This window comes from Pogoniulus pusillus, chromosome 25 (genome assembly GCF_015220805.1).
Source record: "Pogoniulus pusillus isolate bPogPus1 chromosome 25, bPogPus1.pri, whole genome shotgun sequence".
Taxonomy (NCBI): Eukaryota; Metazoa; Chordata; class Aves; order Piciformes; family Lybiidae; genus Pogoniulus; species Pogoniulus pusillus.
Window position 1 is genome coordinate 19,850,506 of NC_087288.1, and position 27,002 is coordinate 19,877,507.

Genomic DNA, 27,002 nt, shown 5'->3' on the forward strand with positions numbered 1-27,002 from the left:
TCCTTTTCTCCTCAAGCCGTTTCCATCCCCTCACCGCCACAGCCCCACACACTGGCCCTGTCCTCCCATGCCCTCTCTTGTCTCCCGAAGCCGTTGCTTTGCCGTTGCCTTACCGAACCAGCCCTCTCCCGCACACCATCGCTGTGCCCCCTCCCCCGCCCCCTGCGCCGGAGGCCGGGCCGGGCGGCGGCTGTGCGGGGGCCCCGCCTCGTCGCGGGCGGCGGAGGCGCAGGCGCGGCGGTCCCGGCCCCGGCCCCGGCTGCGGCAGAGCCAGAGGCGGCGGCGGGCGGCGGCGGTATGGCGGCGCCGCTGAGCGATGGGGAGCGGCGGAAGCAGATCAGCGTGCGGGGCATCGCGGGGCTGGGGGACGTGGCGGAGGTGCGCAAGAGCTTCAACCGGCACCTCCACTTCACCCTGGTCAAGGACCGCAACGTGGCCACCCCCCGCGACTACTACTTCGCGCTGGCGCACACGGTGCGGGACCACCTGGTGGGCCGCTGGATCCGCACCCAGCAGCACTACTACGAGCGGGACCCTAAGGTGAGCCCTTTCCCGGCCCCGCCAGGCCCCGCGGGCACTGCCATGGGAACGGGCGCTTGGCTGCGCCTTCCTCATGGTCCCGCAGGCGTTTCCGTGTCCTCCTGACATGGCATCGCCACGGTCTTGCCCTTCGAGTGCATCTCGCCGTCTCCCTGCGGCGTCACTACAGCCGTGGGCCTGTCGCTTGTGCACCTTCTTTCCTGTGGGCTGTGTCCCCTTGGGCGACACTACAGCCATGGGCATGTGCCTCAAGCGCCTTCTTCCCTCGGCTGTGCCTGCATGGGCATCGCTACAGCCGTGGACATGTCGTTCATGCACCTTCTTCCCTTTGGGTTGTGTCCCCGTGGGCATCTCCACGGCCATGGCCATGTCCCTCCTGCATCTGACTGTGACTTCTGTGCAGGCATTGTCCCAGCTGTATGCCTTCTGCTCCCATGCGCATCGCTATGGCCGTGTCCCTTGCGTGCACCTCCCTGTGGCTGTGTGATGCCATCCCTGTCCCAGAGTCCATCCGTCTTCACACACCGTCCCTTGTCCCAGCTGTGTCACCTGTGCACGTCTTGCTGAGTCTGTGTCCCCGTGGGCACCGCCACAGCTGTGTCCTGTGCTCTGCCCACACAAAGCTTCTTTGCAGCCCTGCCCTTTTGAGTCCTGTTGCAGCCATGTCCTTCTTCAAGCATCCCCACAGCTGTGACCCCATCTGCCTTGTCACAGGTATGGTCTCTGTGATCCCACTATGAGCATGTCCTCACATGGCCCTTGATGCTGCCAGCTCCTGTGCACGCTTCATCACGGCCGTGTCCTGCCCCCACACCACTGCGGCTGTGTCCCCTGGGGGCATTCTAACCTTTGCATTTCAGCCCACGTCAGTGTAGCCATGTCCTGGCTTCGCTCCTACAGCGCCAGATCAGCTTTGGGCAGGAGTTTCTTGCCTCGTGTGAACCAGATGAGCTCTCTCAGGTCACCAAACCCTGAGTTGGTGGTGGTTCTGGGGGCATTCAACCTGCTCCCTCCTCTCCTCCGCAGCTGCCAAGTCGTGATGGTGGTGCTGGAGATGTTGGGGACTGCAACACATTACTCAGCCTTAATCCGTTTAATTTAAAGCCCATTGCAGCAGTTAACCGGAGAGCCCCAGAGGGCAGGTGTGTACTGGAGAGGGCACACAGCTCCTTGGCACGCAGGCAGCTGCCTCTCAAGGCAGCTCTTTTCTCGGGGCTGTGAATATTGGCCTGACAGAAGCAGCAGACTGCACTTTCGCAGCAGCTTGGCTGCGCTGGCACTCGGAGTTCAGGCCGGTGTGCAGAGCTGCTCGTCTCTCCTTTCTCACACAGATGTGCTCTGATCCATGCTGCTGCGCTAACAGGGGATTGTACCGGTCCTGGAAAGGCTAAGAGGAGCCAGAACTGGCTTTGCTTACCCTGTGCTTAGGCTTCCACTAGAAACACATCCCTGCGGGTGACTGAGGGGGGCAGAGTATTTATGCAACCGGGTGATGTTTTCAGTCTGTCTGATGAGCCCCAAGGAGCAGGTGGACACTTTCAGACTCAGAATCATAGAGTGGTGAGAGTTAGAAGAGACCTCGAAGGTCACCTAGTTCCAAAACCCCTGCTGTGGGCAGGGACAGTCTCCACTAGGTCTCAACCAGTCTGGCCTTGAACACCTGCAGGGAGGGGGCACTCCCAACTCCAGAACTTCCCTGGCCAACCTGTTGCTGTGTCTCACCACCCTCACTGGGAAAAAAGTCTGTCTAATATCCAGTCTAAATCTCTTCTCTTCCAACTCAAAGCCATCCCCCCTCGTCTGCCCTTCTCTGCAGTCCCTCTCCAGCTTTCGTTAGGCCCCCTTCAGGTACTGGAAGCCCTCTCTACTCCAGGCCAAACAGCTCCAGGTCTTACAGCCTGTCTCCACAGGGGAGGTGCTCCAGCACTCTGACCTTCTTCGTGGCCCATCTTCTCCTCGCAGAAGTGTCAGAATGAGCCATCCTGCTGTTCAAGCAGGGAAAGATCCCAGCTAGGAAGGAAGGAAGGAGACTCCAGGGGAAAGCATGGTTTCAGGCTAGGCTGCCGCTGCCTGGGAAGCTGCTGTGTGTTTATGAAAACATGCAGAGCACTACATCTGAGAGCAGGCAGACGTCTGCCCAGCCTGCTTCTCATCCTCCAGGCAGGCTCTGGTTAGCATTCAGCACACAGGCTCAGCTCCTCTCAAACTTGGAAGGTCTCTGCAGAGCTGGCTGTCCCGTACGGCGCTGCCAGGAGCCCTGCTAGCCGTGGGACACTCACTTTGCTCCGCAGCAGGGTGAGGATGTGCCTGTGAAGCTCGGCGTGGGCAGAACGAGAGGAGCTGGGTGTTTTTACCACAGAGCGCTGGGAAGCTGCGAGCAGGAAGGGCCCTGGCCCTGAGCCCAGGCAGCCTGCGCGGGGCAGGGGCGTCCGCGCTGGCGTTCAGCAGGCTCTGGGGCAGCTTCGGCGCAGCATGGGAGGCTTTACAAGCCGAGCAGCTGTAAGCATCACCTCGGCCGAGCGTGACGGTGTATAAATACACCACCCAGCATCCCAGATAGTTCTTGCCCTAAGTTAATTAGGGAAGCTCTTGAGAGGCGGCGAGGTTTTGCTATAGAAGGCTGTTGGCAGGAGCGCGGCGCAGGGCTGGCTGGCGTCCCGCCCGAGAGCCTTCGCACAAACAGCCTGCGCTGCCTGCTGCTCGGGCGGGCGCCAGGAGCGGCCTGGGGAAGTCATCCCCCACTGAGCCTGTCTCAGTTCTCAGAGGTGGTGGTGAAAGTGGAGTACTTTGCTACGTGTAAGCATCTTGCTTTGCCTCCCCAGCGCATTTACTACCTGTCCCTGGAGTTCTACATGGGCCGCACGCTGCAGAACACCATGGTGAACCTGGGCCTGCAGAACGCCTGCGATGAAGCCATTTACCAGGTGAAGCCTTGAGGGGGGTACCTCTGAGAAACTGCCCAAACGTTTGGAATCATAGCATCATGGAATCATAGTCAGAGTTGGAAGGGACCACAAGGAGCAGCCAGTTCCAACCCCCTGCCATGCCCAGGGACACCCTACCCTAGAGCAGGCTGCACACAGCCTCAGCCAGCCTGGCCTTAAACACCTCCAGCCATGGGGCCTCAACCACCTCCCTGGGCAACCCATTCCAGCCTCTCACCACTCTCCTGCTCAACAACTTCCTCCTCACCTCCAGCCTAAACCTACCCAACTCCAGCTTTGCTCCATTCCCCCCACTCCTGTCAATGCCTGACATATTGAAAAGTCCCTCCCCAGCTTTCTTGCAGGCCCCTTCAGATCCTGGAAGGCCACAAGAAGGTCACCTGGGAGCCTCCTCTGCTCCAGCCTGCACAGCCCCAGCTCTTTCAGTCTGTCCTCACAGCAGAGCTGCTGCAGCCTCTGAGCATCCCAGTGGCCCTGCTCTGGACACACTCCAGTATCTCCACATCCTTCTTGTAATGGGGGCTCCAGAGCTGGATGCAGTACTCCAGGTGGGGTCTCAGCAGAGCAGAGCAGAGGGGGAGAATCCCCTCCCTGGCCCTGCTGGCCACACTGCTGCTGCTGCAGCCCAGGCTCTGCTTGGCTTTCTGGGCTGCAAGTGCACACTGCTGGCTCCTGCTGAGCTTCTCCTCCAGCAGCACCCCCAAGTCCCTCTCCTCAGGGCTGCTCTCCAGCCACTCACTGCCCAGCCTGGATTTGTGCTTGGCACTGCCCCAACCCAGATGCAAGACACTGCACTTGATCTTGTTGAACCTCCTGAGGTTGGCTTGTGCCCACCTCTGCAGTATGTCCAGGTCCCTCTGGATGGATCCCTGCCCTCCAGCCTGGCTGCTGCACCACACAGCTTGGTGCCATCAGCAGACTTGCTGAGGCTGCACTCAGTGCCTCTGTCCATTTCCCACACAGAAGGCTGAGCATTCCTACTCCTCAGGGCTTCCCTTAAGGATGTGCTTTTGACTAAACAGAGTGGGGCTTGGCTGTCTGCTGATGGTTTTCATCCCTTACAGAAGACCCTGCTGGGACCTGGAGATTCCTAAGGAGCTTTTTCTAAACCACTGTTTTCCTCTAGGGAGTCGTATCCAGAAAGCAACAGCCATTATCCCACCAGGTTAGGTAGTCACAGGCTGCAGACAGCTTTCCACTGCCGGGAGAAGTGATGGCTTATCATGGGATGTAGTCTAATGGGGGAGGCTGGGCTGGAAAGGGAAACTTCAGCACCAAGCCAAGTGACACTTGGTACCTGCAGCTACAGCAAAGGCGCCACAGCAGCACTGCCGGCTGAGGGCGAGTCACTGGGCAGGGAGAAGGGGCGAGGGGATGGGAATTGTTTGCTTGAATCAAAACCTTGTGGCATTGATTCACACGGCAGAAAAACAGCTGAGTACCACCAAGGCAGTCACAAGCAGGAGGCTTAGCCTTGCAGCCACCTCTGCAGCAGGAGAGTGGATTTTTGACAGCGTATGAGTTTTTGGACTTTCTCACCCCAAAGCTTTACCTCCCCTGTCTTCTCTTCCCAACTGATTTGATCCATGTTACACTTCCCAGCAGAAGTTAGGATCTGCTGCTCTCAAAATGAGGTGCTCTAATTGCTAGTGAAACATTCTGGTGAGCACTTTCCCTGTCAAGGGATGGGCAGGGATTTCCAGAGCAGGACCTGACTCGTTTCCTCTCTGAGGTGGTGTGCCTCAGGGGGCAGGCGGTTTTCTTTCAGGGAGGATCCTCGAGTTCCTCTGCAAGGCGTTCTCCACCTGCTGATGTGGCCCGGTGTGCGAGCAGAGGCTTCCCTCTCTGTAGCCCCTGACGTGGATGGCCAGTGGCCAGATGGGGTGGGAGGTCTCATCTCTAGCATGGCTCTGCCGTGGGGAGAGCTTTTGTGAGCCTGCTGCAAGCTGTGCATAGGTTCTCCTGGCTCCTCTTTTCAGACTGTTGCCCCTGGCACTGAGATCAGGCACTGGTGCCCTCTGAGAGGCAGCATTTCCTCACTCCTGGAGAGTCCTTGCTGCTGGTGCACGTTAGCCCTCAACTGACAGCAGTCCCTGAGCCAGACAGCAAGAGGCCTGAGAGGTGCAACAGAGGAGATAACCACTTTTAGCATGGGCCCTGGCCAAGGAGCTGGTGGCAGGCTGGGCAGGATGTAGGAAGGCATCAAGAGCAATGGCAAATGCCCTTCTTTAAGGACCGGGTGGGTGTGAGCAGAGGGGCAGCACATGTACCCTGGCAGGGCTCAGCAGTCTCTTGTACACCCACTTGGCCATTTGCCATCCCAGCTCCAGTGACAGCTCCAGTGGAAGGACGTCTTGCTGTGAGAGGCTGCCAGGAGATGAGGTCTCTAAGGAAACCTAGTTCACAGGCAAGAGATGTTTGCTGATAGGCTAAAGAGTTCCCCAGTCAATTGGGCTGCCCAGGGACCAGAGCCTGTGGGTTTCATTTCCTGTGGTGTGGGTTGTTCTGCCTTCTGTGTTTGCTCTCCTCAGAGAGCAGCCCCAGGGCATGGCCTTTGAGTGGTGACATGTTCTGCTCTCCCCAACAGCTGGGTCTGGACTTGGAGGAGCTGGAAGAAATCGAAGAAGATGCTGGGCTGGGCAATGGAGGCCTGGGCCGTCTGGCGGGTAACGTGGGCAGAGTGGAGCCCCCTCCTTGGGCAGAGTGCACAGGCACTGAGGGTGGCCTGGCTGGAGGCTGGCACTGCAGTGGGACAGCATGCAGACCTCAGCTCACATCTGCTCCCCAGCCCTTCAGCAGCATCCTGCCCTCCTGCCTGCTGTTGGCTGACTGAAAACATGCCTCCTCCCTGCTGAGAGGATCCAGGCATGGCCGTGGCTGAAAGAGGCTATCTGTAGCATTCCTCCTCACCTCCCCGTGGAATCTCTCACTTCTTGGAGGCCCTCAAGCAGCTCTCACATAGGCAGACTGCTGCTATTTTTGTCTGCCTGTCCTGTGGGACTGCTGGAGGTGAGAACTCCCCAGTGTGGAGGGAATGCTGGAGCTGTTCCTTAGCAGCGCTGCCCCAGCCTGAGGGCTGGAAGGGTTTGCTTTGAAAGCAGTAACTGCAGAGTAGCTGGTGGAGCTAGCAGTGAGTTAGGGTCAGAATGGGCAGGTGGGCTTGCAGCAAGGTGTGGGCACCTCCTGCAAGTTTAGAAGAGCTCTCACTACATCAAGGCTGCGTTTGGGTATTTGGTAACCTGTGTGACCAGCTCTGAGGTGTTCATGGTGGCTTGGTGGGACATGCACTGGGGTCTTGCTGCAGACTCTTCTCTCCCTTCTGCATGTGGATTTCCTTGGGGTAGTCAGTGTTTGCAGTGTCACTGATGTGGCAGCTCCTCATCCTGCTCTGCAGCATGCTACAGCAGGTGCAGTGGCCGTGGGGCGAGGCTTGGACACGTTCATGTGTGGCCTGCCCTAGGTGGTCCTGCTTGAGCAGGGGGGGGTTGGAGTAGGTGATCTCCAGAGGTGCCTTCCAGCCCCTCTGACCACTGTGCTGTGCTCTTGCAGCTTGCTTCCTGGACTCCATGGCCACGCTGGGGCTGGCAGCATACGGTTACGGCATCCGCTACGAGTTTGGCATCTTCAATCAGAAGATTGTTGATGGCTGGCAGGTACACTGGCAAATTGAAGTCAACCTTTCTCCTTCTGTTTCATCCTGGGGTGGCTCACTCTGCCTGTGGACAGGACCTGGCCCCGCCGCTGGCGCTGCAGTGCCTTGAGCTGGTTGTAACCTGGGAGCGTGAGGTCACCGCCTGAAGCCAAATGGGCTGAGCCAAGAGGCGCCGAGGGCAGCGGTGTGTGCGAGCAGCAGGTGCTCAGGCAGGGGCATGTCAAACCTTGTCCCTGTCAGTTACCAGCCTGGTGTGATGGTATTGGAGCTGAGCCTGCAGGCCATGGCTGCAAATAGGATTCCTTGCCTGAAGCTCCACAGCGGAGCCACAGCAGCGCAGGAGTCCCATCCAGCCTGGCAGTGAGGGGGCAAGGAGTCAGGCTGGGGATGGAGGTGTAGCTAAACACCTCAGGAGGGTGTCTGGTGGAGGATGGATTTGGATGTGATGGAACACAAGCAAGTGCCTGGAGTGCTGCTGTCCCTGTGGGCTCCCTGGGAGACTGGCAGCAGGAGTTTAAATAGGAATCAAGTGTGGCATGAACCATCACAATATTTATCCAGGGGAAACAGGCAAAGCAAACTGCCCCAGCTGGCAGCTTTCCCCAGTGTATATCTGGAAATGGTTTCTCTTGGAGCTGCTTTGTTCCTTACATGGAGCTAAGAAGGCCATCAGCACCCTGGCCTGTATCAGGGAGTGTGACCAGCAGGACCAGAGGAGCAATTGTCCCCTGTACTCCACGCTGATCAGGCTACACCTTGGAAACTGGGTTCAGTTTTGGAACACTCACTACTAGAAAGACATTGAGATGCTGGAGCATGTCCAGAGAAGGGCAACAAAGCTGGTGAAGGGTCTGGAGAACAGGTCTGGCGAGGAGCAGCTGAGGGAACTGGGGTTGTTTAGTCTACAGAAAGGAGGCTGAGGGTAGACCTTCTTGATCTCTGAAACTCCCTGAGAGGAGTCTAGAGCCAGGTGGCTGTTGATCTCTTCTCTCTAGGAAGAAATGGCCTCAGATTGGCCCAGGGGAGGTTTAGGTTGGAGATTAGAAGAAACTTCTTACTGAAAGGGTTCTCAAAGACTGGAACAGGCTGCTGAGGGAGGTGGTTGAATCCCCATCCCCAAAGGTGTTTCCAAGATGCCAGAGATGTGGTGCTGAGGCCATGGTTTAGCACCAGCTTTGGTAGAGTTAGAGAATGGTTGGACTTGATGATCTTAAAGGTCTTTTCCAGGCAAAACAATTCTATGCTTCTATGATTCTGTGCTTCTGAACATGAAGGACCACTTTTGTCCTTAAAATAGCTCTCCACAAGTCAGGGTTTGTGAGAGCTTTGAGGGTTGTTTTTCCCTCCTTCCCAGTAAAGAAGCTGTAGTGCTAGGCCCTAGAAGTGGTGACAACAGGGGAAAAAGCATCCAGTGTAGTTGGCCCTACTTCAAAAAGCACAGGGGGGGTGGTGGTGCTGCTGGCTGTGCATCAGATCTGCCTCCTGCCTGGCAGAAACATGCCTGCAGGCACACAGCATCTCCAAGTGCCTCAGCCCCTCCGGTTTCTGGTGCATGGCAGCATTGGTGTCCCTTCTGCATTGACTGCCACTGGTGCTGTTATGGCAGAGAGCAGACATGGCAGAGGGCAGAGAAGATAGCGAGGCCTGGGTTACAGGAGCTGGTCTGTGGCCAGGAGCAGCACTGATGTGTTTCTGGGGAACCCCATCCTGTCTTTCCCATGAGCACAGCCAAACTGGGTGTAAAGGCCATGAGACAGGCTGAATCAAAGAGTCATTCTGGTTGTTTAGATCATAGAGTCTAAGCATTCACTAACTCTACGAAGGCTGGTGCTAAACCACATCCCTCAGCACCACATCTCTGTGTCTTCTCAACAGCTCCAGGGATGGGGATTCAGCCACCTCCCTGGGCAGCCTGCTCCAGTCTTTGAGAACCATTTCAGTAAAGAAGTTTCTTCCAATATCCAACTTAAGCCTACCCTGCTGCACCTTGAGACCGTTTCCTCTTGTCCTATCCCTTGTTAGTAGGGAAAAGAGACCAACCCCCACCTGGCTGCAGTCTGCTTTCAGGGGCTTGTAGAGGGTGAGGTCTCCCTTCCTCCTTTTCTCCAGTCTAAGCAAGCCCAGCTCCCTCAGCTGCTCCTCAGATCTGTTCTCCAGAATGCAGCAGACCATGTGGTTTGGATAGTTAAAACCTGTGCAGCTCTGTGGAGTCCACTGAGACTGACTTATTTCCACCAGCTGGGACATAGTCATCCATGTTCCGAGAAGCCCAGGTGTCCTCAAGGAGCCTCTGCATATCCACTTTTAAGGCTGGCTTACTAAGGCTTTGCTTTTAAACTGGCATCTCTGCCTTGAAACTGGCTGCAGAGCCTAGTTCAGCTTTGACTGGGAGACAGAAGCCTCTTCTCTTGGAGAAGAGGAGACTGAGAGGTGACCTCGTTAATGTTTATAAAGATGTGCAGGGTGAGTGCCAGGAGGCTGAGGCCAGGCTCTGCTGGGTGGTGCCAGCACAAGGGGCACTGGGTGGAAGCTGAGGTGTAGGAAGTTGCATGGAAACATGAGGAGGAGTTTTTCCCCCGTGAGGGTGCCAGAGCCCTGGCACAGGCTGCCCAGGGGGGTTGTGGAGTCTCCCTCTCTGGAGATGTTCAAACCCTGCCTGGCTGTGTTCCTGTGTGACCTGCGCCGGGTGATGCTGCTCTGGCAGGGGGTTGGAGTGGATGGGCTGTGGAGGTCCCTTCCAGCCCCTGGCAGCCTGTGGCTCCGTGCTCAGCTGAGGCCACGGCCCGTTGCAGGTGGAGGAGGCTGACGACTGGCTGCGCTACGGCAACCCCTGGGAGAAGGCTCGCCCCGAGTACATGCTGCCCGTGCACTTCTACGGCCGCGTCTGCCACACCCCCGAGGGCGTCAAGTGGGTCGACACCCAGGTACCGACACCCCCTCCTTGCTGGGCTGGGGGAGTGCAGGGGAAGAGTCTGTCCTTGGGCTGCCTGAGGAGGTCAAGCTTTGCGTCTCTCCCAGTCTGACAAAACTCACTCTGCTGCTCCTGCAGTTACAAAGGTGATGTTGCTGGCTGTGGCTGCACCAGGGTTTGGGGAACAAGAGATTCCCCTTTTAGGCTCCTTCCACACTGCTCCTGGCTACTGCTTGCTCAAAACCAGGGGTTTTGCAGGTGGTTCTGGCACCGCTGCTGGAGGTTGAGATTCATCAGCCCAGCTGACTCATAGTCACCTTGTGAAGCATTAAGGCTGCCAGAGCTTTGACAAGTCATGTGTGGCTACAGGACCAGGATGGGGAGTGCAACAGCTGGTGCTCAGCACTTGGTGTTCACACTGTCCATGTGTCAGAGCTGGAGAGGGGCTTTGGACAAAGGCATGGAGCAACAGGACAAGGGGTGATGGCTTCAAACTGGAAGAAGGTGGTTCGAGATGAGGCTTTAGGAGGAAATTCTCACCCATGAGGGTGGTGAGGCACTGGAACAGGTTAGCCAGAGAAGTGTGGAGGCTCCAAGCCCAGAAGAGTTCAAGGGCAGGTTGCCAGGAGCCTTAAGCAAGTTGGTCTAGTAGATGTTCCTGCCCATGACAAAAGGGTTGGAATTAGGTGATCTTTAAGGGCCCTGCCAACGCAAACCAGTCTCTGCTTCTATCTCATGGCTTGGCTCTGGAGCAATCCCAGGGGTGTTCAAGCTCTGTGATGAGAAAAACTTCCTCTTTCCCAAACGTGCCTGGTGGGTAGTCTGCTGTCAGGGGAGGCTGGAGACATAGTTTTAGTTCTCCAGTCTGCTTGGAGACCTTGTTTGGTGGAATTGTGGGGAGCAAATGCTTCTTCAGCCTCCTACTACTGAAGAGCTGATGCTGTGCTTCAGAAGTTCCTGCTCAAGGCACAGCGTGCCATGCTGTAAGTGTGTCCCAGGCTTACAGCCAGCAAGGCAAGCTTTGAAGAGCAGACTTGTTACAAGAATTGAAGATGTTTTGCCTCTTCTGCCTCAGCATGGCCCAGGATGGAGGAGGGAGGACTGTGAGTTTCTCTGGGATTCAGGAATGTAACCTAGTCTTGTCCCCTGTGATGTTGAAAGGTCTATCAGCCTGATGAAGCAGCCTTGTTCATCTGAGGAGTGCACAGGCATAAAACCAGGACAGCTTCAGAGGGTGCTGGGGCATCTCATTTGAACTATAGTCTTACCCTGAAAGTTTGGACTAGATGATCCTTGAGGTCCCTTCCAACCTGGTATTCTATGAATCTGTGAAAGAGTAGGACATTAGGTTGGAGGTTAGGAGGAAGCTGTTGGCCGTAAGGGTGGTGGAGCACTGGAACAGGTTGCCCCAGGAGGTAACTGAGGCACAGTCCCTGGAAATACTCAAGCTCAGGCTCAACAGAGCTCTGGGCAACCTGATTTAATGGAGGCTGCCCCTGCTCACTGCAGGGGGGTTGGAGTAGATGACCTTTGGAGGTCCCTTCCAACACAAACCATGGTCATAGGACCATCACCAAGAGCTGAAGATCAGAGAAGCAGTAAACCAGGTCCTTTTCCAGAAACCCTGGTTGTGAGAGGCAGTGCAGTGCCATCAGTGATTCCCAGGACACACACAGTGCAGGGCTTCAGCACCACAGACCCACAGACAGCATGGAGGTACCATGCCAAAGCTCTCTGGAGAGGACATCCCCTTGGTGACTGAGTGGCATTGCCTTTCTCTGTCTTCCTCTTCTGCCTGTGGCAGAGGCCTGGGTTTCAGGGATCCCAAGCAGTGCAGTGGCATCACAGCTTCCTACAAGGATGTTCAGTTTCAGATAGTGCTGTGAAGGGAACAAGCTGGAAAGGCTGAAAATAGCCCAAGACACAGTCTCCAAATATAGCCTTGCTCAGTTCATGTGATGTCTGCTCCAGGCCTGTGGCTCAGGCAGGGCAGGCTTTCTGCCTGCTTCCATCTTCGGAGCTGCTAAGAGCAGCTCTGGGAGCCTGACCTCTTGCTGATTCTCCTCAGAGGGGAGGTGTTGCTGACGCCAGCACAGAGAGGCTGTTCAAGGCTGCTGTGCTGCTCTGCCTGGGTTTTCCCTGCCCTGTGAGCACAGCTCCTTCTGTTCTCTGCTGCCTCTCACATCTTTGCTTGGGGCCAGCTTCTGGCTGCCAGGCTGTCACGCCAGTACACACTGACTTGTTCAGAGGGATCACAGAATCATAGAGTGCTTTGAGTTGGAAGGAACTTAAAGACCAGCTAGCTCCAAGCCCCCTGCCATGGGCAGGGACGTCACCCACTAGACCAGGTTGCTTAAGGCCCCATCCAACTTGGCCTTGAACACCTTCAGGGAGGGGCATCCACAGCCTCCCTGGGCAACCTATTCCAGTGTCTCACCACCCTCACTGGAAAAAATTTCTTCCTAATCTCCAGTCTAAATCTGCCCTCTTCCAGCTCAAGGCCATTCCCCCTCCTCCTATCACTGCATGCCCTTGTTTGTCTGCTGGCTCCTTGGCCAGGTGTCAGAGAGGCAGCCCAGGCTCTGCCCTGCATGCGCTGTTCAGATCTGCAGGCACAAGCGCTCAGCCTCTTGGCTTCAGGCTGAGGTGAAGGTGCTCTGCCTTCCTGCTCAGCAGCTCTGGAGGGATGTGGATCAACTGCTCAGCACAGCAGTGTGCTGGAGAACACAAGTTGTAAGCAGAGCAATGCCTTGCCTGGCCAGTGTAATCTAGGCTGGGAGCCTCAGTCTCACTCCTGGCGCTCAACCATCACCCACAGACTGCACTGATTGACAGTTTCACACTCATGTCCAGTTCAAGTTCTGGAGATCTCAGGGGCTTCACCCAGGTAGGTTCAACAAACTATTTCTGTAGAAATAGTGCTGCCTGTTTTGGTTTGCTCTGGACAGGATGCAGAAGACTAACAGGCAGGCTGCAAGTTGTGGAGTTGATCCTGGCTCTATCCCAGGACAGACAGAATGACAGTCACCAGCTGAGGGTGCTCTCAGTGCTCTGAATAACAGCTGGCAGTTAACACCAGTTGCTAGAAGGTGGTCAGCAGAGACTTCTTGCAGCTCTCTTTTACACTTCACTGACAGGCTTTTGCCTCCAGTTTGTCAGATCAGGTCCAAACAGCTCTACTCCTACTGATGCTTTGGCAGTGGGTGCTGGAAGTACCCATGATAGCAAGGAAGTCTGTGAAGCTGTGTTTTAGTGAGGTGAGATTCTAACCACAGCCAGGAGTTGTCTGTGTCCTCTGGATTGTTCCTGCAGTGGTTTCAGTCACTTTGCCACCTTCTCTGAGGCCACCATGCTCCTAATCCCAGGGGAATACTGTCCTTTTGCAGGTTGTCCTTGCCATGCCTTACGACACACCAGTGCCAGGATACAAGAACAACACTGTAAACACCATGAGGCTGTGGTCTGCAAAAGCACCCAATGACTTCAACCTCCAGGAGTGTAAGTGCTTCACTGCCTCTCTTCTGGCCAGGCTGGGCCCTGCTTGTTCCTGTGTGCATAGCACCTGGCACATCCCTCCCTGTCTGGCCTGCTTTGTCCGTATCTCTTGGTTGCCCCCAAGCCGTGGGGGCACGCCACTTGCAGAGCCCTCATGCACCAGCACACCACTGACCTCCTTCCGTGCCCATCGCATTTCTCATGCTCTCAAAACCTGCCTTGTGCCTCCCCCAGGGCCACATCACCTGCCACCACGTGCCCCACATCACCCATGTTTGCCATGGAAGGTCACTTACGTGCAGCGGAAGGCAAAGAGCAGCACAAGCCCACAGAATCATAGAATCAACCAGGTTGGAAGAGACCTCCAAGCTCATCCAGTCCAACCTAGCACCCAGCCCTAGCCAGGCAACCAGACCATGGCACTAAGTGCCTCAGCCAGGCTTTGCCTCAACACCTCCAGGGACAGTGACTCCACCACCTCCCTGGGCAGCCCATTCCAATGCCAATCACTCTCTGGCAACAACTTCCTCCTAACATCCAGCCTAGACCTGCCCTGGGCACAACTTGAGGCTGTGTCCCCTTGTTCTGTTGCTGGTTGCCTGGGAGAAGAGACCAACCCCACCTGGCTACAGCCTCCCTGCAGGTAGCTGCAGACAGCAATGAGCCTCCTTTTCTGCAGGCTGCACACCCCCAGCTCCCTCAGCCTCTCCTCACAGGGTTTGTGTTCCAGGCCCCTCACCAGCTTTGTTGCCCTTCTCTGGACACCTTCCAGCACCTCAACATCTCTCTTGAATGGAGGAGCCCAGAACTGGACACAGCACTCAAGGTGTGGCCTGAGCAGTGCTGAGTACAGAGGCAGAAGAACCTCCCTTGTCCTACTGGCCACACTGCTCCTGAGCCAGGCCAAGATGCCATTAGCTGTCTTGGCCACCTGGGCACACTGCTGGCTCATCTGCAGCCTACTATCTATCAGTACCCCCCAGCTCCCTTTCCTCCTGGCTGCTTTCCAGCCACTGGTTTCCTTTAGCTTTACATGTGACCTCCCAGGCTCTGATTGTGGTGCTGAATAGCAGATACAGGGCAGCTGAAGTGCCAAATGTCAGTGCTGGACTGTTCCAGAAGGGAAGGTTTTATAGAATCATGGAATTGTTTTGTTTGGAAAAGGTCTTTCAAGTCACTGAGTCCAACCATTCTCAAACTCTACCAAGTCTGATGCTAAAGCATCTGGTGCACCACATCTCTGCACCTCTGAAGCAGCTCCAGGATGTTTAAAAGTTTAGATCAGACTGATTGATCCGTCCCTACAAGCACAGAGATGTGCCTCCAAGCAGCCCTTCCAGGGGAACTTGTGTGGGACAAAGGCTGATGTCTTTCTCTCAAATCCTTGTGTCTCCTCAGTTCTTGATTGGCAGCTGCAAGCTTGGTAGTGGATGAGCCTTCGCTGTGTGTAGGAGTTGAGTGTGACTGTGGCATGTGTAATGCCTTGACCTGGCCCATTTTTCTTCAGCCTTTAAATAAGATGATTATCACTTGTTTCCTTTTTTTGCCCTCTCTGGTTGCTTTCTGTCTCCAGTTTCTGCCTGTCCTTCCTTATAAGAGTGTCTTGAGAAACTGCATGGACACCTGCCTTTCTCCTGTGCCTTTCACTCATAGCATCATAGAATCAGTCGGGCTTGGAAGGGACCACAAGGATCAGCCAGTTGCAACCCCCCTGCCATGCCTAGGGACACCCTACCCTAGAGCAGGCTGCACACAGCCTCAGCCAGCCTGGCCTCAAACACCTCCCTGGGCAACCCATTCCAGGCTTTCACCACTCTCATGCTCAACAACTCCCTCCTCACCTCCAGCCTGAACCTACCTATCTCCAGCTTTGCTCCATTCTGGTCACTCCCTGAGATCCTGAAAAGTCCCTCCCCAGCTTCTCTGTAGCCCAGATACTGTAAGGCCACAAGGTCACCTCAGAGCCTCCTCTTCTCCAGACTGAACAGCTCAGTTCTCTCAGCTTTTCCTATCAGACAGATGTTTCAATCCCTTTGTCATACTCCACTGGACACTCTGTTGTATATCCCTGTCCCTCTTGAACTGAACTCTTTCAGTCTGTACTCACAGCAGAGCTGCTGCAGCCCTCTCAGCATCCTCCTGGCCCTGCTCTGGACACACTCCAGCATCTCCACACCCTTCTTGTAATGGGGGCTCCAGAACTGGATGCAGTACTCCAGGTGGGGTCTCAGCAGAGCAGAGCAGAGGGGGAGAATCCCCTCCCTGGCCCTGCTGGCCACACTGCTGCTGCTGCAGCCCAGGCTCTGCTTGGCTTTCTGGGCTGCAAGTGCACACTGCTGGCTCCTGCTGAGCTTCTCCTCCAGCAGCACCCCCAAGTCCCTCTCCTCAGGGCTGCTCTCCAGCCACTCACTGCCCAGCCTGGATTTGTGCTTGGGATTGCCTTGACCCAGATGCAGGACATTAAACATAGGATGTTTAGGGGGTGGAAGAGACCTCTGAAGATCAGTTGAGTCCAACCTCCCTGCCAAAGTAGGATCACCTAGAGCAGGTCACACAGGAATGCATCCAGACAGGACTTGAAAGTGTCTAGAGGAGACTTCACAGCCTCTCTGGACAGCCTGTTCCAGTCACACTCACAGTAGACATGTTGAGGTAGAACTTCCTGTGTTCCAGCTTGTGTCTGCTGCCCCTTGCCCTGTCATAGGACACCACTGGAAAGATCCTGGTCCCTTCTTCTTGACACCCACCTTTCAGACATTTGTAAACATTAGTAAGATCTCCTCTCAGCCTTCTCCAGACTGAGCAGCTCAGTTCTCTCAGCTCTTCCTATCAGACAGCTGTTTCAGTCCCTTTGTCATACTCCACTGGACACTGTTGTATATCCCTGTCCCTCTTGAACTGGGGAGCCCAGAACTGAACACAATACACCAGATGTGATCTCACCAGGGCAGAGCAGAAGGGGAGGAGAACCTCCCTTGACCTGCTGGCCACACTCTTCTCGATGCACCCCAGGATACAGTTGGCTTTCTTGTCCACAAGGACACATTGCTGTCCCATGGATAGCTTACTGTGCACACGTACGTTCCCATTCCTGTGTCACACCCCCAGCCTGGCTGTCCCTGTCACACGTGTGTGTGTGTGAGAGGGACCTGCCTGAACCCCTCCTGCTGCTGCACTCTCTCTCTCTCTTGCTGCAGTCAATGTGGGTGACTACATTGAGGCGGTGTTGGACAGAAACCTGGCAGAGAACATATCCAGAGTCCTGTACCCGAACGACAACGTGAGTGACTCTCTTGCTTCTCTTTTCCTTCCTGCTCAGGATTGTCCTCCCTGCAGTTGTGTCACCTTGTCTGAAGCACTGAAAAGTCATGGACACCTGATTTTTACAGTTTGAGGAATTTTAATACAGTAGTTGGGCCTTGTAATTCTCAGTGACCAGACGCAGCTCTGCTGGCTTCAGAGAGTCTCTGCTGACTGATGGCAGCTGAGAATCTGGCCAGTATTGGCTGCTCTCTCTCCTGCTGCATGGAGGGAAGGAAATGCTGCTCCTTCAGGTCCAAGGCAGGTGACAATTTACATGGTTCACCCTTTGCACAAGGAAGTTGTCACTGCAGAGGCAGCCTTGAGGGGGCAACTCGCTTCCATCCCTACTTCAAGGGATTTCTCCCTTCAGGGACTGTCCCAGGCACCAGATCTGAAAGGAAGAGGCCTCACTATCAAGTCATGGATTAGCATCCGTGCTGGAAATCCTCATCTCCTGCACTCCCCCCTCCCACACCTCATTCCTGCTGCTTTTTAAAACAGACCAGCATGAAGTGTAGCGTGAGGGGAGTCAGCTGGTGTGTCCAGAGACGCTGGCTCCTGGTCCAAAACCCCTGCAAAGGGTATTGCAGTGAGGGAGGGAGCTGCCCGTGCCCTGTGGGAGCAGCATGGATGTGGCAGGTTCTGTTGGCCCGAGCAGTTGTCAGTCCCTGCAGCTGCTGCTGTGTCAGAGGCAGTAGGAGATGCATCCACATTTGCCCTCACGAGGTGCTGAGCTTACGAGGCCTGTTGGGAAGCCCACTGGAGTGGACAGGAGCATGTCAGGCATTTGGCTGCCAGCTGTGGATGGCAGCTGCAGCGCTGATGGCTGTGTTGCCCCTGGCAGTTCTTTGAAGGCAAGGAGCTGCGGCTGAAACAGGAGTACTTTGTGGTGGCTGCTACCCTGCAGGACATCATCCGCCGCTTTAAGTCCTCCAAGTTCGGCTGCAGGGACCCTGTGAGAACGTGCTTTGAAACCTTCCCAGACAAGGTGAGTCTGTGGGCAGAGTGACCTGCACCTCAGCAGGGAGAGCACCATGCTCTGAGCAAGCTGGGGCATGTACACAAAGACCCTGGCAACTGGGATTGGGAACGAGCAGTTGGGAGCAAAGCTTCCCAAGGTTGGATAGCTCTGCTGCTGCAACTCCATCTGACGCCAGGGTGCCTGCGTGGGGCTGATCCTCACCTGACCCCGGTGGGTGCAGGACACTCTCACAGCCATCTCTGAGCCCAGCAAGTCTGTGTTGCAGGTGGCTATTCAGCTAAATGACACCCACCCTGCCCTGTCCATCCCAGAGCTCATGAGGATCCTGGTGGATGTGGAGAAAGTGGACTGGGACAAGGTAAGCAGAGCTGGGAGGTCTGTGCTGAAGCTTGCAGGGCAAAGAGCATCCCTGCTGTCCTCAGGCAAGGGTTTCCTTTGCCCCCGTGCCCGCTCACCGCCCGTCTGTACCGCAGGCCTGGGAGATCACGAAGCGCACCTGCGCCTACACCAACCACACGGTGCTGCCGGAGGCCCTGGAGCGCTGGCCTGTCTCCATGTTCGAGAAGCTGCTGCCGCGCCACCTGGAGATCATTTATGCCCTCAACCAGATGCATCTGGATGTAAGGGTTTGGGCTGGGCACAGGCTGTGGCAGCTTGAGTGTCTGGGTCTGGCTCCCAGACCAAGCACAGGGTGGCTAAGATGCTGAGGGCACTGGGATGTCTCTCACGAGAGGGCTGGGGCTGTGTAGGCTGGGTGGGATCCTAGTGATGCTGCAAATATCCAGGGGGTGGGTGTCAGGAAGACGGGGCCAGACTCTTCCCAGTGCTCCCCAGGGCAGGACAAGAGGGAATGAGCACAAACGTGAGCACAGAAGTTCCATTTAACCATGAGGAGGAGCTTCGTTAGTGTGAGGGTGGCAGAGCACCGGGACAGGCTGCCTAGTGTGGGGCACTCTTCATCTCTGGAGGCTTCCATGGCCCACCCAGACATGTTCTCGTGTGGTCTGCTTTGGGTGATCGCGCTGTGGCAGCGAGGTTGGACTGGATGATCTTCAGAGGTCTCTTCCAACCCCTACCATTGTGTGATTCCTTTAGGATGGGAATGTTCCTGGGCCCTCTGGCTGAGTTGCTGAGGGGGTCCTCTTTCTGCCTGCCTGCAGCGGGTGGCAGCTCTCTACCCAGGGGACGTGGACCGCCTGCGGAGGATGTCGGTGATCGAGGAGGGGGAGTGCAAGCGCATCAACATGGCACACCTCTGTGTGATCGGCTCCCACGCTGTCAACGGCGTGGCCCGCATCCACTCCCACATCGTCAGGCACTCCGTGTGAGTCTGGCGCGCCCGGGCAGCACAGCTCTGCAGCGGCGGGGCCGTGCCCGGCGCCCGGCTGCAGCATCAGGCGGCAGGGCTGGCTTGGCTGGCATGGCAGGCCGGGCACGCGTCTCGCTGTGCGTGTGCCAGGTCTGACGCGTCTCCCCTGGACGTGGGGAAGCCCTCGGCATTGCAGCTGAGCAATGGGGTGAGGGGCCTGGCCTCCAGCGTGGCCAGCAGGGCCAGGGGAGTGCTTGGCCTCCTGTACTCAGCACTGGTGAGGCCACATCTTGAGGACTGGCGTCAGTCTTGGGGCCCTCACTGCTAGACAGACATTGAGGGATATGTGTCCTAGACTGAGGAAGGGTCTGGAGAATCAGTCGTGTGAGGAGCAGCTGGGGGAACTGGGGTTGTTCAGTCTGGAGGAGGCTGAGGGGAGACCTCACTCTCTGCAGGTCCTTGCAGGGAGGCCAGATCCAGGTGGATGTTGGTCTCTTCTCCCTAGTAACAAGTGACAGGATGAGAGTAAATGGCCTCAAGTTCACCAGGGCAGGTTTAGGTTTGACATGAGAACAAACTTCTTTGCTGAAAGGGTTCTCAAAGCCTGGGACAGGCTGCCCAGGGAGGTGAATCCTGATGCCTGGAGATATTTCAGGGTCACAGAGACGTGGTGCTGAGGGGCATAGTTTAGCACCAGCCCTGGCAGAGCTGGAAAATGGTTTGATCCATTTGCTTGGTCTTTCCCAACCAAAGTGATTCTGTGTTCTCTGCTAGGGAGCTTGTGCTAGTTACAGGGAGACCCAGAGAGATGCCCTGAGTCAGGTGCAGATTGAGTGGGGTGCCAGTGGAAGCTCTGAGCAGTGGTAGGTGGTTCAGAACTCTCTGATCTTCCAGGTTCAAGGATTTCTATGAGCTGGAGCCGGAGAAATTCCAGAATAAGACGAACGGGATCACGCCAAGGCGCTGGCTGCTGCTGTGCAACCCGGGCCTGGCCGACGTCATCGCCGAGGTGGGTCACGGGCACCTGAAGTGGGAGCCGTTTGCTTCTCAGCTGCGCTTCCCGTGGCCCGGCCAGGCCGAGGCTGGCGTGTCTGGGTGAGGACAGCCTGGTACCCGAGGGCAGCCAAGTTATCAGAAGCTTGGGTCTGGTTCTCTGCCCTCGCAGTGGCTACAGACAGCCCACCCAGCGCTGCCGAGGCGCCAAAGCATTCAGTGTCCCAGGCGCAGAGGAGCTCCGGCAGAGCTCCAGCCCCAGCTCTGCCACCCTTGGTTACCAGGCCCAGGTTTCTGTGACGCAGCACAGCTGCAGTGGAGTCACAGGAGGTGCAGAGGCTGAGTCCAGCCCCCCTGCCCAAAGCAGGGTCACCCAGGGCAGTCAGTGTGTCTTCACACCCTGCGCTTCGGCTTCCCGGGCTGCCAGGAGGCCCTGGAACGTGTGAGCGCATCCTCCCTGCGGCGCTCCTACAGCCCGCGGCAGCAGGCTTGGAAGGAACTAGATGATGTTTAAGGTCCTTCTGACCCAAACCACTCTGTGATTCTATCCTGTGATTTGTTGGTGTCCTTGCCAGTGCCAGTGCCAGTGCCAGTTTCCCCTGTACCTTTGGGCTCCCTGTTGGCATAGAGAAGTAACCTCACCATAAGAAAGAGCCACAGGGACTCCTAGAACTCCCAGTGGGACTTGTGGCATTTCTGCTGGGGAAAGGCATTAAGGGACTGAGGTGTCTCAGCAGTGGGTGTGGTGGGTTGGGAATTACCCTCAGATAAAATCAGCAGAGCGGCTCAGGCGGCTGGGAAGCAAAGGAAGCTACTAATAAGCAGCTAATACAGCATCTGTGTACAGAAGTGTGTTTACAATTCAGAAACAACACAAGGACCCTCACAGGGGTCCCCCTGAGGTGTCCCTCAACCTCCCCCTGGATGAACTGAGGGGTGGGTGTCAAGCGCCTGGGGCCAATCTCTTTTCACCGTTCCGCAGCAATAAGCCAAGGAGCAGCAGCTACAAACTGGAACACAGAAGCTTCCTCCTCAACGTGAGGAGAAACTTCTTCACAGTGAGGGTGCCAGAGCCCTGGAGCAGGCTGCCCAGGGAGGTTGTGCACTCTCCTTCTCTGGAGCCTTTCAAAACCTGCCTGGGTGCGTTCTCGTGCAGACTACCCCAGGGGATCCTGCTTCGGCAGGGGGATTGGACTTGGTGGTCTCAGGGGGGTGTGATCACCTCTAAGCCTCTGTGGTGAGCACTTCTAATGTTCTGTGCTTCTGTGAACCCAGAAGGGTTTCCAGCAACTGGACCCACTCCCTCCTCCTTCTCCCTCCCTTCCCCTGTTACCTGCCGGTTGGTTTGTACCAGCGAGAAGGTTAGGACAGAGATAAGGGGAGCAGTGCCAAGCCGAGAGCCGCAAGGAGACGGAAGCCAGGGGCAGGAGGAAGGCACTGTTTGTGCACTCACTTTCTAGCCCGGTTAGCAAACCAGTGAATGACAGAAGACTTCAGTATTCTTTTTACAACCACTCCTCTACTTCTTTACATTCTGCACTGAGCTTTCAAGAAACTCCTGATTTCTCACTTGGGAACTTTCCAGTAAGTCTTAAACTACTGGAGTGGAACATCCCACTGTGCCCACAGTCCCAGAAGGACACAGAACTGCCTGAGAGAGTCCAGCACAGAGCCACAAAGGTGATTAAGGGAATGGAACATCTCTTAGGAGGAGAGCCTGAGGGAGCTGGGGCTGTGCTGCTGGGAGAGGAGACTGAGAGGTGTTTATAAAGATGTGCAGGGTGAGTGCCAGGAGGCTGGAGCCAGGCTCTGCTGGGTGATGCCCAGGGACAGCACAAGGGGCAATGGGTGGAAGCTGAGGCACAGAAAGTTCCATGGAAACATGAGGAGGAGTTTTTTTCACTGTGAGGGTGACAGAGCCCTGGAACAGGCTACTCAGGGGAGTGATGGAGTCTCCCTCTCGTGATATTCAAGACCTGCCTGGATGTGTTCCTGGGTGATCTGCTCTGGCAGGGGGTTGGAGTGGATGAACTTTGGAGGTCCCTTCCAGCCCCTGACCTTCTGTGATTCCTTGATCTCTTTCTTGGATTCTTTTAGAAAATTGGGGAAGGCTTCATCACAGACCTGAGCCAGCTCAGGAAGCTGCTGGATTTCGTCAACAATGAGACTTTTATCAGGGATGTGGCAAAAGTCAAACAGGTAACCTGCACTGCCCCTGGGGTGAAGGGCACCGTGTTCCCAGGAGCATCCCAGCAGCAAATCCTCACTTCTGACACAAGGCTTGGGCATCCACGCCCATTCCACATGGGATTTTTCTCGCCAGGAGAACAAGCTGAAGTTTGCAGCCTACCTGGAGGAGCAGTACAAGGTGAAGATCAACCCTTCCTCCATGTTCGATGTGCAGGTCAAGCGGATCCACGAGTACAAGCGGCAGCTGCTCAACTGCCTGCACGCCATCACCCTCTACAACCGTGAGTCCTGCAAGGGGGCACCCCCAGCCTCTCACTGACAGGGATCCATGGAAAAGTGTGCCAGCTGCTAGTCAGGGAAGGGCTGCTTTCCAGGAAGGAAGCATGACAGTGTCTGCAGGGTCAAACAGAGCTGTGAGGAGAAGCTTACAGCCCATGCCTCCAGCCCAGCTGGACCCCAGGGCCCAGGTAACCCCCATACCTGGTGCATGTGGACTGAGCCCGGTGCAAGTTAAACCCCCACTCCCTAGTGGGTACCTTGGGGCCCTGCCCATTGCCAAGGGGAGGCAAGTCACTGATGCTCTGCATCATGCTGCTTGAGTAATTCTTCCAGGGCTTTGCAACCCATTTTAGAATCATAGAATCAGTGGGAGTTGGAAGGGACCACAAAGATCATCTAGTTCCAACCCCCCCCCTGCCATTTTCATCCAGCACAGCTCCAGCAAGTGTCTCCTTGGGCTTCAGGGTCCTGCAGGTTTGCTGGTTCTGCATGACACGGGCAAGGATCCCAGCCCACCTCTGGTGCAAGCAGTAAACTCTCCCCAGTTTATCTTCACTTTAGTGGTGTTAAAATCATAGAACTGTTTTGGTTGGAAAAGACCTCTAAGATCATTGAGTCCAACTGTCAACCTAAGGCCACCATAGCCATTAAACTGTGTCCCAAGGTGCCATGGCCACGTGTTTCTTGTACACCACCAGGGACAGTGACTTCACCACCTTCCTGGACAGCCTGTTCCAGTACCTGGCCACTCTTGCAGGAAAGAAATCCAACCTAAACCTCCCCTGGCAGAGTTTCAGGCCATTTCCTCTTGTTCTGTCACTGGATACTGGGGAGAAGAGACCAGCCCCCACCTTGCTCCAGCCTCCTTTCAGGGAGCTGTAGAGAGCAATGAGGTCTCCCCTCAGCCTTCTCCTCTGTTGTTCTCCTATTCTCGCAGGCATCAGAAGTGACCCATCCAAATCCTTTGTGCCCAGGACTATCATGATAGGAGGCAAGGTAAGGCATGCTCCAGGCTGGGCGCACGTCCGGCTCCGTGGGGGTGTGGGGAAGGTGCTGTGCCCTTGCTGTGCTTTGCCAGGCAGCCTGTAGCTTGTGCAGTGTTTGCTGCTGAGCTCTTCAGGAGACACCTTCACAGACACATCAGACTGAGAAGGTCCCCACCACTCCTTCTCTGCAGCTTAGGATGTTTCCCAGTAGGGTTTTGTTGCTGGTCCATGTGGACAGCAGAGACAAGGCCCAGACTCTCCCTGTGGTGAGGACCCACAGTGGCACCTCTCGTGCTCTGCCTTCCTTAAAAGGCTTCACCATTTCTGGGCTGCTCTTCTTCAGGCAGCCCCTGGCTACCATATGGCCAAGATGATCATCAAACTCATCACGTCCATCGGTGAGGTCATCAACAACGATCCCTATGTGGGGGACAAGCTGAAGGTCATCTTCCTGGAGAACTACAGGGTGTCCCTGGCCGAGAAGGGTAGGTCTGCTCTGGTGTAAGGACGGGTGAGGAGCTGGGAGTGTCCCAGATGAGGCCAGCAACTGGCTGGCCCAAGAGGCTCTCGCTTAGGAAGGGCCTGAGGGTTGCACGCAGGGCAGGAAGCTGACTTCGTGCAGGAATGCCAGGAGCTGTGTGGGGTCAGAGCAGACTTGAGCCTGGCTCTGACCCCAGAGCTGCACTGCTTGGGCTGAGATTGAAGTCTGCCTGACCACTAGCAGATGCCCAGGGTTGTTTTGCTGCCCTGGGCACAGCTCACAGGATGCTGCAGTGTGCCACCAAGGATTAACTCCTGCCTCTCTTGTACCCTGCAGTGATCCCAGCAGCAGACCTCTCCCAGCAGATCTCCACAGCTGGCACAGAGGCCTCGGGTACTGGCAACATGAAGTTCATGGTGAACGGGGCCCTCACCATTGGTACCATGGATGGGGCCAACGTGGAGATGGCTGAAGAGGCTGGTGAAGAGAACCTCTTCATCTTTGGCATGCGAGTGGAGGATGTGGAGGCCCTGGATCGCCAAGGGTTGGTGCTGGGGAGAGCACAGTAAATGCCAGGGCTTGTCAGATGCCAGCTCTGGTAGGGAGACCATGCTCTCTGGTGGGGGGGACGCCTTCCTCCCTGGGGATGGAAGAAAGCCCTGGGCTGGTCAGTGAGCAAGCTGCAGGGGTGCAGCCCCAAGCAGCTTGCTGAGAGCACAGTGGCTGTGAATGGACCATGGGGGCCTGGGCACGAGGGATTTCAGACCCTGCACCCACTAGCAGGGTGCTCTGATGGCCACAGCCCCGGGAGCAAGGACCTGCACCATCATTGCCTGCCCTCCCTGCCCCAGACACGTCAGGTCCTGCTCTCCAGGTGCTGGGCCCCACAGCCTGTCTCTGCTGGGCACAGGTATAATGCCCAGGAGTACTACCAGCGCCTGCCAGAGCTGCGCCAGGCTGTCGACCAGATCAGCAGTGGGTTCTTCTCCCCTCGAGACCCGGGTTGCTTCAAGGACATTGTGAACATGCTCATGTACCACGACAGGTCAGTCCTGGCAAGCATCCCCTCCAGTTGGCTGCTCCTAGGGTCTCCCTGGGTGCCCCTGCGTGGGGGTTGAGACTTGCCTGCCTGCAGGGAGGTGGCAGTGCTGCCCTGTCTCACCAGGCTGGGACCCAGAGGTGGCAGTGCTGCCCTGTCTCACCAGGCTGGGCCATCAGAGCAGCCAGCCCCAAGCCTTGCTCTGTTTTGGATTTCAGGTTCAAGGTCTTCGCTGACTATGAGGCCTACATTAAATGCCAGGGCCAAGTGGACCAGCTGTTCATGGTAAGAGCTGCCCACTCCTGAGGGGCAGGGATGGGGTCCTTGGGTGTGGCAGCAGAGCAGGGAGCTGAGGAGGAGCTGGGATGAGTGTGCTCCTGTGGAGCCCTTACAGACAAGGTGCTGTACAGGCATGGGCCAGGGAGAGGCAGGTTTTGGTGCTTCAGCAGCCCTGCACCACAGCCTTGAAACCACCCAAGGGTGCACAGGCAGTGCCCAGCGAGGCCACAGGCTGGCACAGAGCTGGGTGAGGGGCTGAGTGTCCCTCCTCTCCCTAGGACCCCCGGGAGTGGACGAAGAAAGTCATCAGGAACATCGCGTGCTCGGGCAAGTTCTCCAGCGACAGGACCATCACGGAGTACGCGCAGGAGATCTGGGGCGTGGAGCCGTCCGCCGCGACAATCCCCCCCCCGAACCTGCCCCGGGACTGAGCCGCGCACCGGGGCAGGACACAGGGATGGGCTCCCGCCCAGGGGGCCTCGCCGGTGCTTCACCGCTAGTCAGATGGGCTCAGCTCAGCCGAAAGGAGGCCTGTCCCTCAGGGGGGCAGGAGGATGCTCTGAGGAGGAGCCCTGCCTGGAGAGGAGGAGCTGAGGAAGCAGAGCACGGCCCCTGCGTTTGCACCCATGCACCCAGCCGCACCTGCCGCCCAGCGCTTCTAGCCCTGTGACCACGGATCAGTCTTCCACAGCTGTGCTCCATGCCTAACAAGGCCTTTCCAACTAAACCCTCCCCACTCACATGCAGCCTGGCCTGGCCTCCTTGCCTCTGTCCCACAGGCAGGCTTAGCCAATGTAGAGTTTGTCTTGCATCCTTCTCCAGGGGGTCTGCCAGCCCCAACACCAGGGTAAGGAGAGGCCACTGTAGATTAGCACCTTGGTAATGCCCACAGAAGGTAGGGCTGGCTGTTAAAAGCAGCTGGCCCCAGTGCAGGCACCACTGTCAAGTGCTGCGTGTCCCAGAGAGGGCCTAGGAGCAGCCACTTCCTCACCACGGATGGCTATGGCTTCCTCCACCCCTCTCTAGTAACTAAAAGCCCAGGAACCGAGCCACTGCAGGGGCTTGTGGCCTCCAGGTTGTACCTGCCACTGCTCACTGAGTGGCTGACCCTGCTAGGCCCCTGAGCCCCACGCAGGCTCTTGGCCCTCCAGGCAGAGCTGTGTGCTGGGTATGAAGATGTATGGCATCTCTTGCATCCCTGCACAGCCAGGTGATGCTGCTCTGCGTGCCCCTCCTGGTGCCGGGCTCAGTTTAACACCCGCAGTGCTGTGTAGTGCACCAGCGCTCCCCTGTGTGCTGCCAACTCATTAAAACAACCAGAGCACCTCCCGGCTTGGCACTTGTGATCCATGTGGGATTAGGTCTGCCCCAGCTCTGGCTTCATGGGCTGTGGTCTCCTGCAGCTGGCACGGTGCTGGCACCATCACGAGGGCTACATGGCCATGGCAGGAAGGTCAGTCTTGCCAGTGCATGGGCCAGACAGGAGGGCACTGGTACCAGAGGCCCCTGGCTCTGTGTGCACTGCATTGGGTTTGCCCTGCAGAGGGCAGACAGGGCTCCTGTGCTGCGGCTCCCCTTTGCCCTGGCCCCCGTAAGGAAGCGGAGCCTAGCTGCAGCC

At 56.6% G+C, this 27,002-nt stretch overlaps 1 protein-coding gene across 1 annotated transcript; it reads left to right on the forward strand.

Moving 5' to 3' along the window:
* Positions 1-243: 243 nt before the first annotated feature.
* Positions 244-26,710, forward strand: PYGB (glycogen phosphorylase B). Its single transcript, XM_064164661.1, has 20 exons — positions 244-540; positions 3,363-3,464; positions 6,073-6,151; positions 7,035-7,138; positions 9,930-10,061; positions 13,435-13,546; positions 16,741-16,823; positions 17,691-17,834; positions 18,094-18,186; positions 18,302-18,448; positions 18,989-19,152; positions 20,032-20,146; positions 22,228-22,329; positions 22,454-22,601; positions 23,537-23,595; positions 23,929-24,070; positions 24,403-24,610; positions 24,977-25,111; positions 25,324-25,390; positions 25,663-26,710. Exons 1-20 carry the CDS (start codon positions 298-300, stop codon positions 25,813-25,815), a joined length of 2,532 nt encoding a protein of 843 aa, XP_064020731.1. The 5' UTR covers positions 244-297; the 3' UTR covers positions 25,816-26,710.
* The last annotated feature ends 292 nt before the right edge of the window (positions 26,711-27,002 follow it).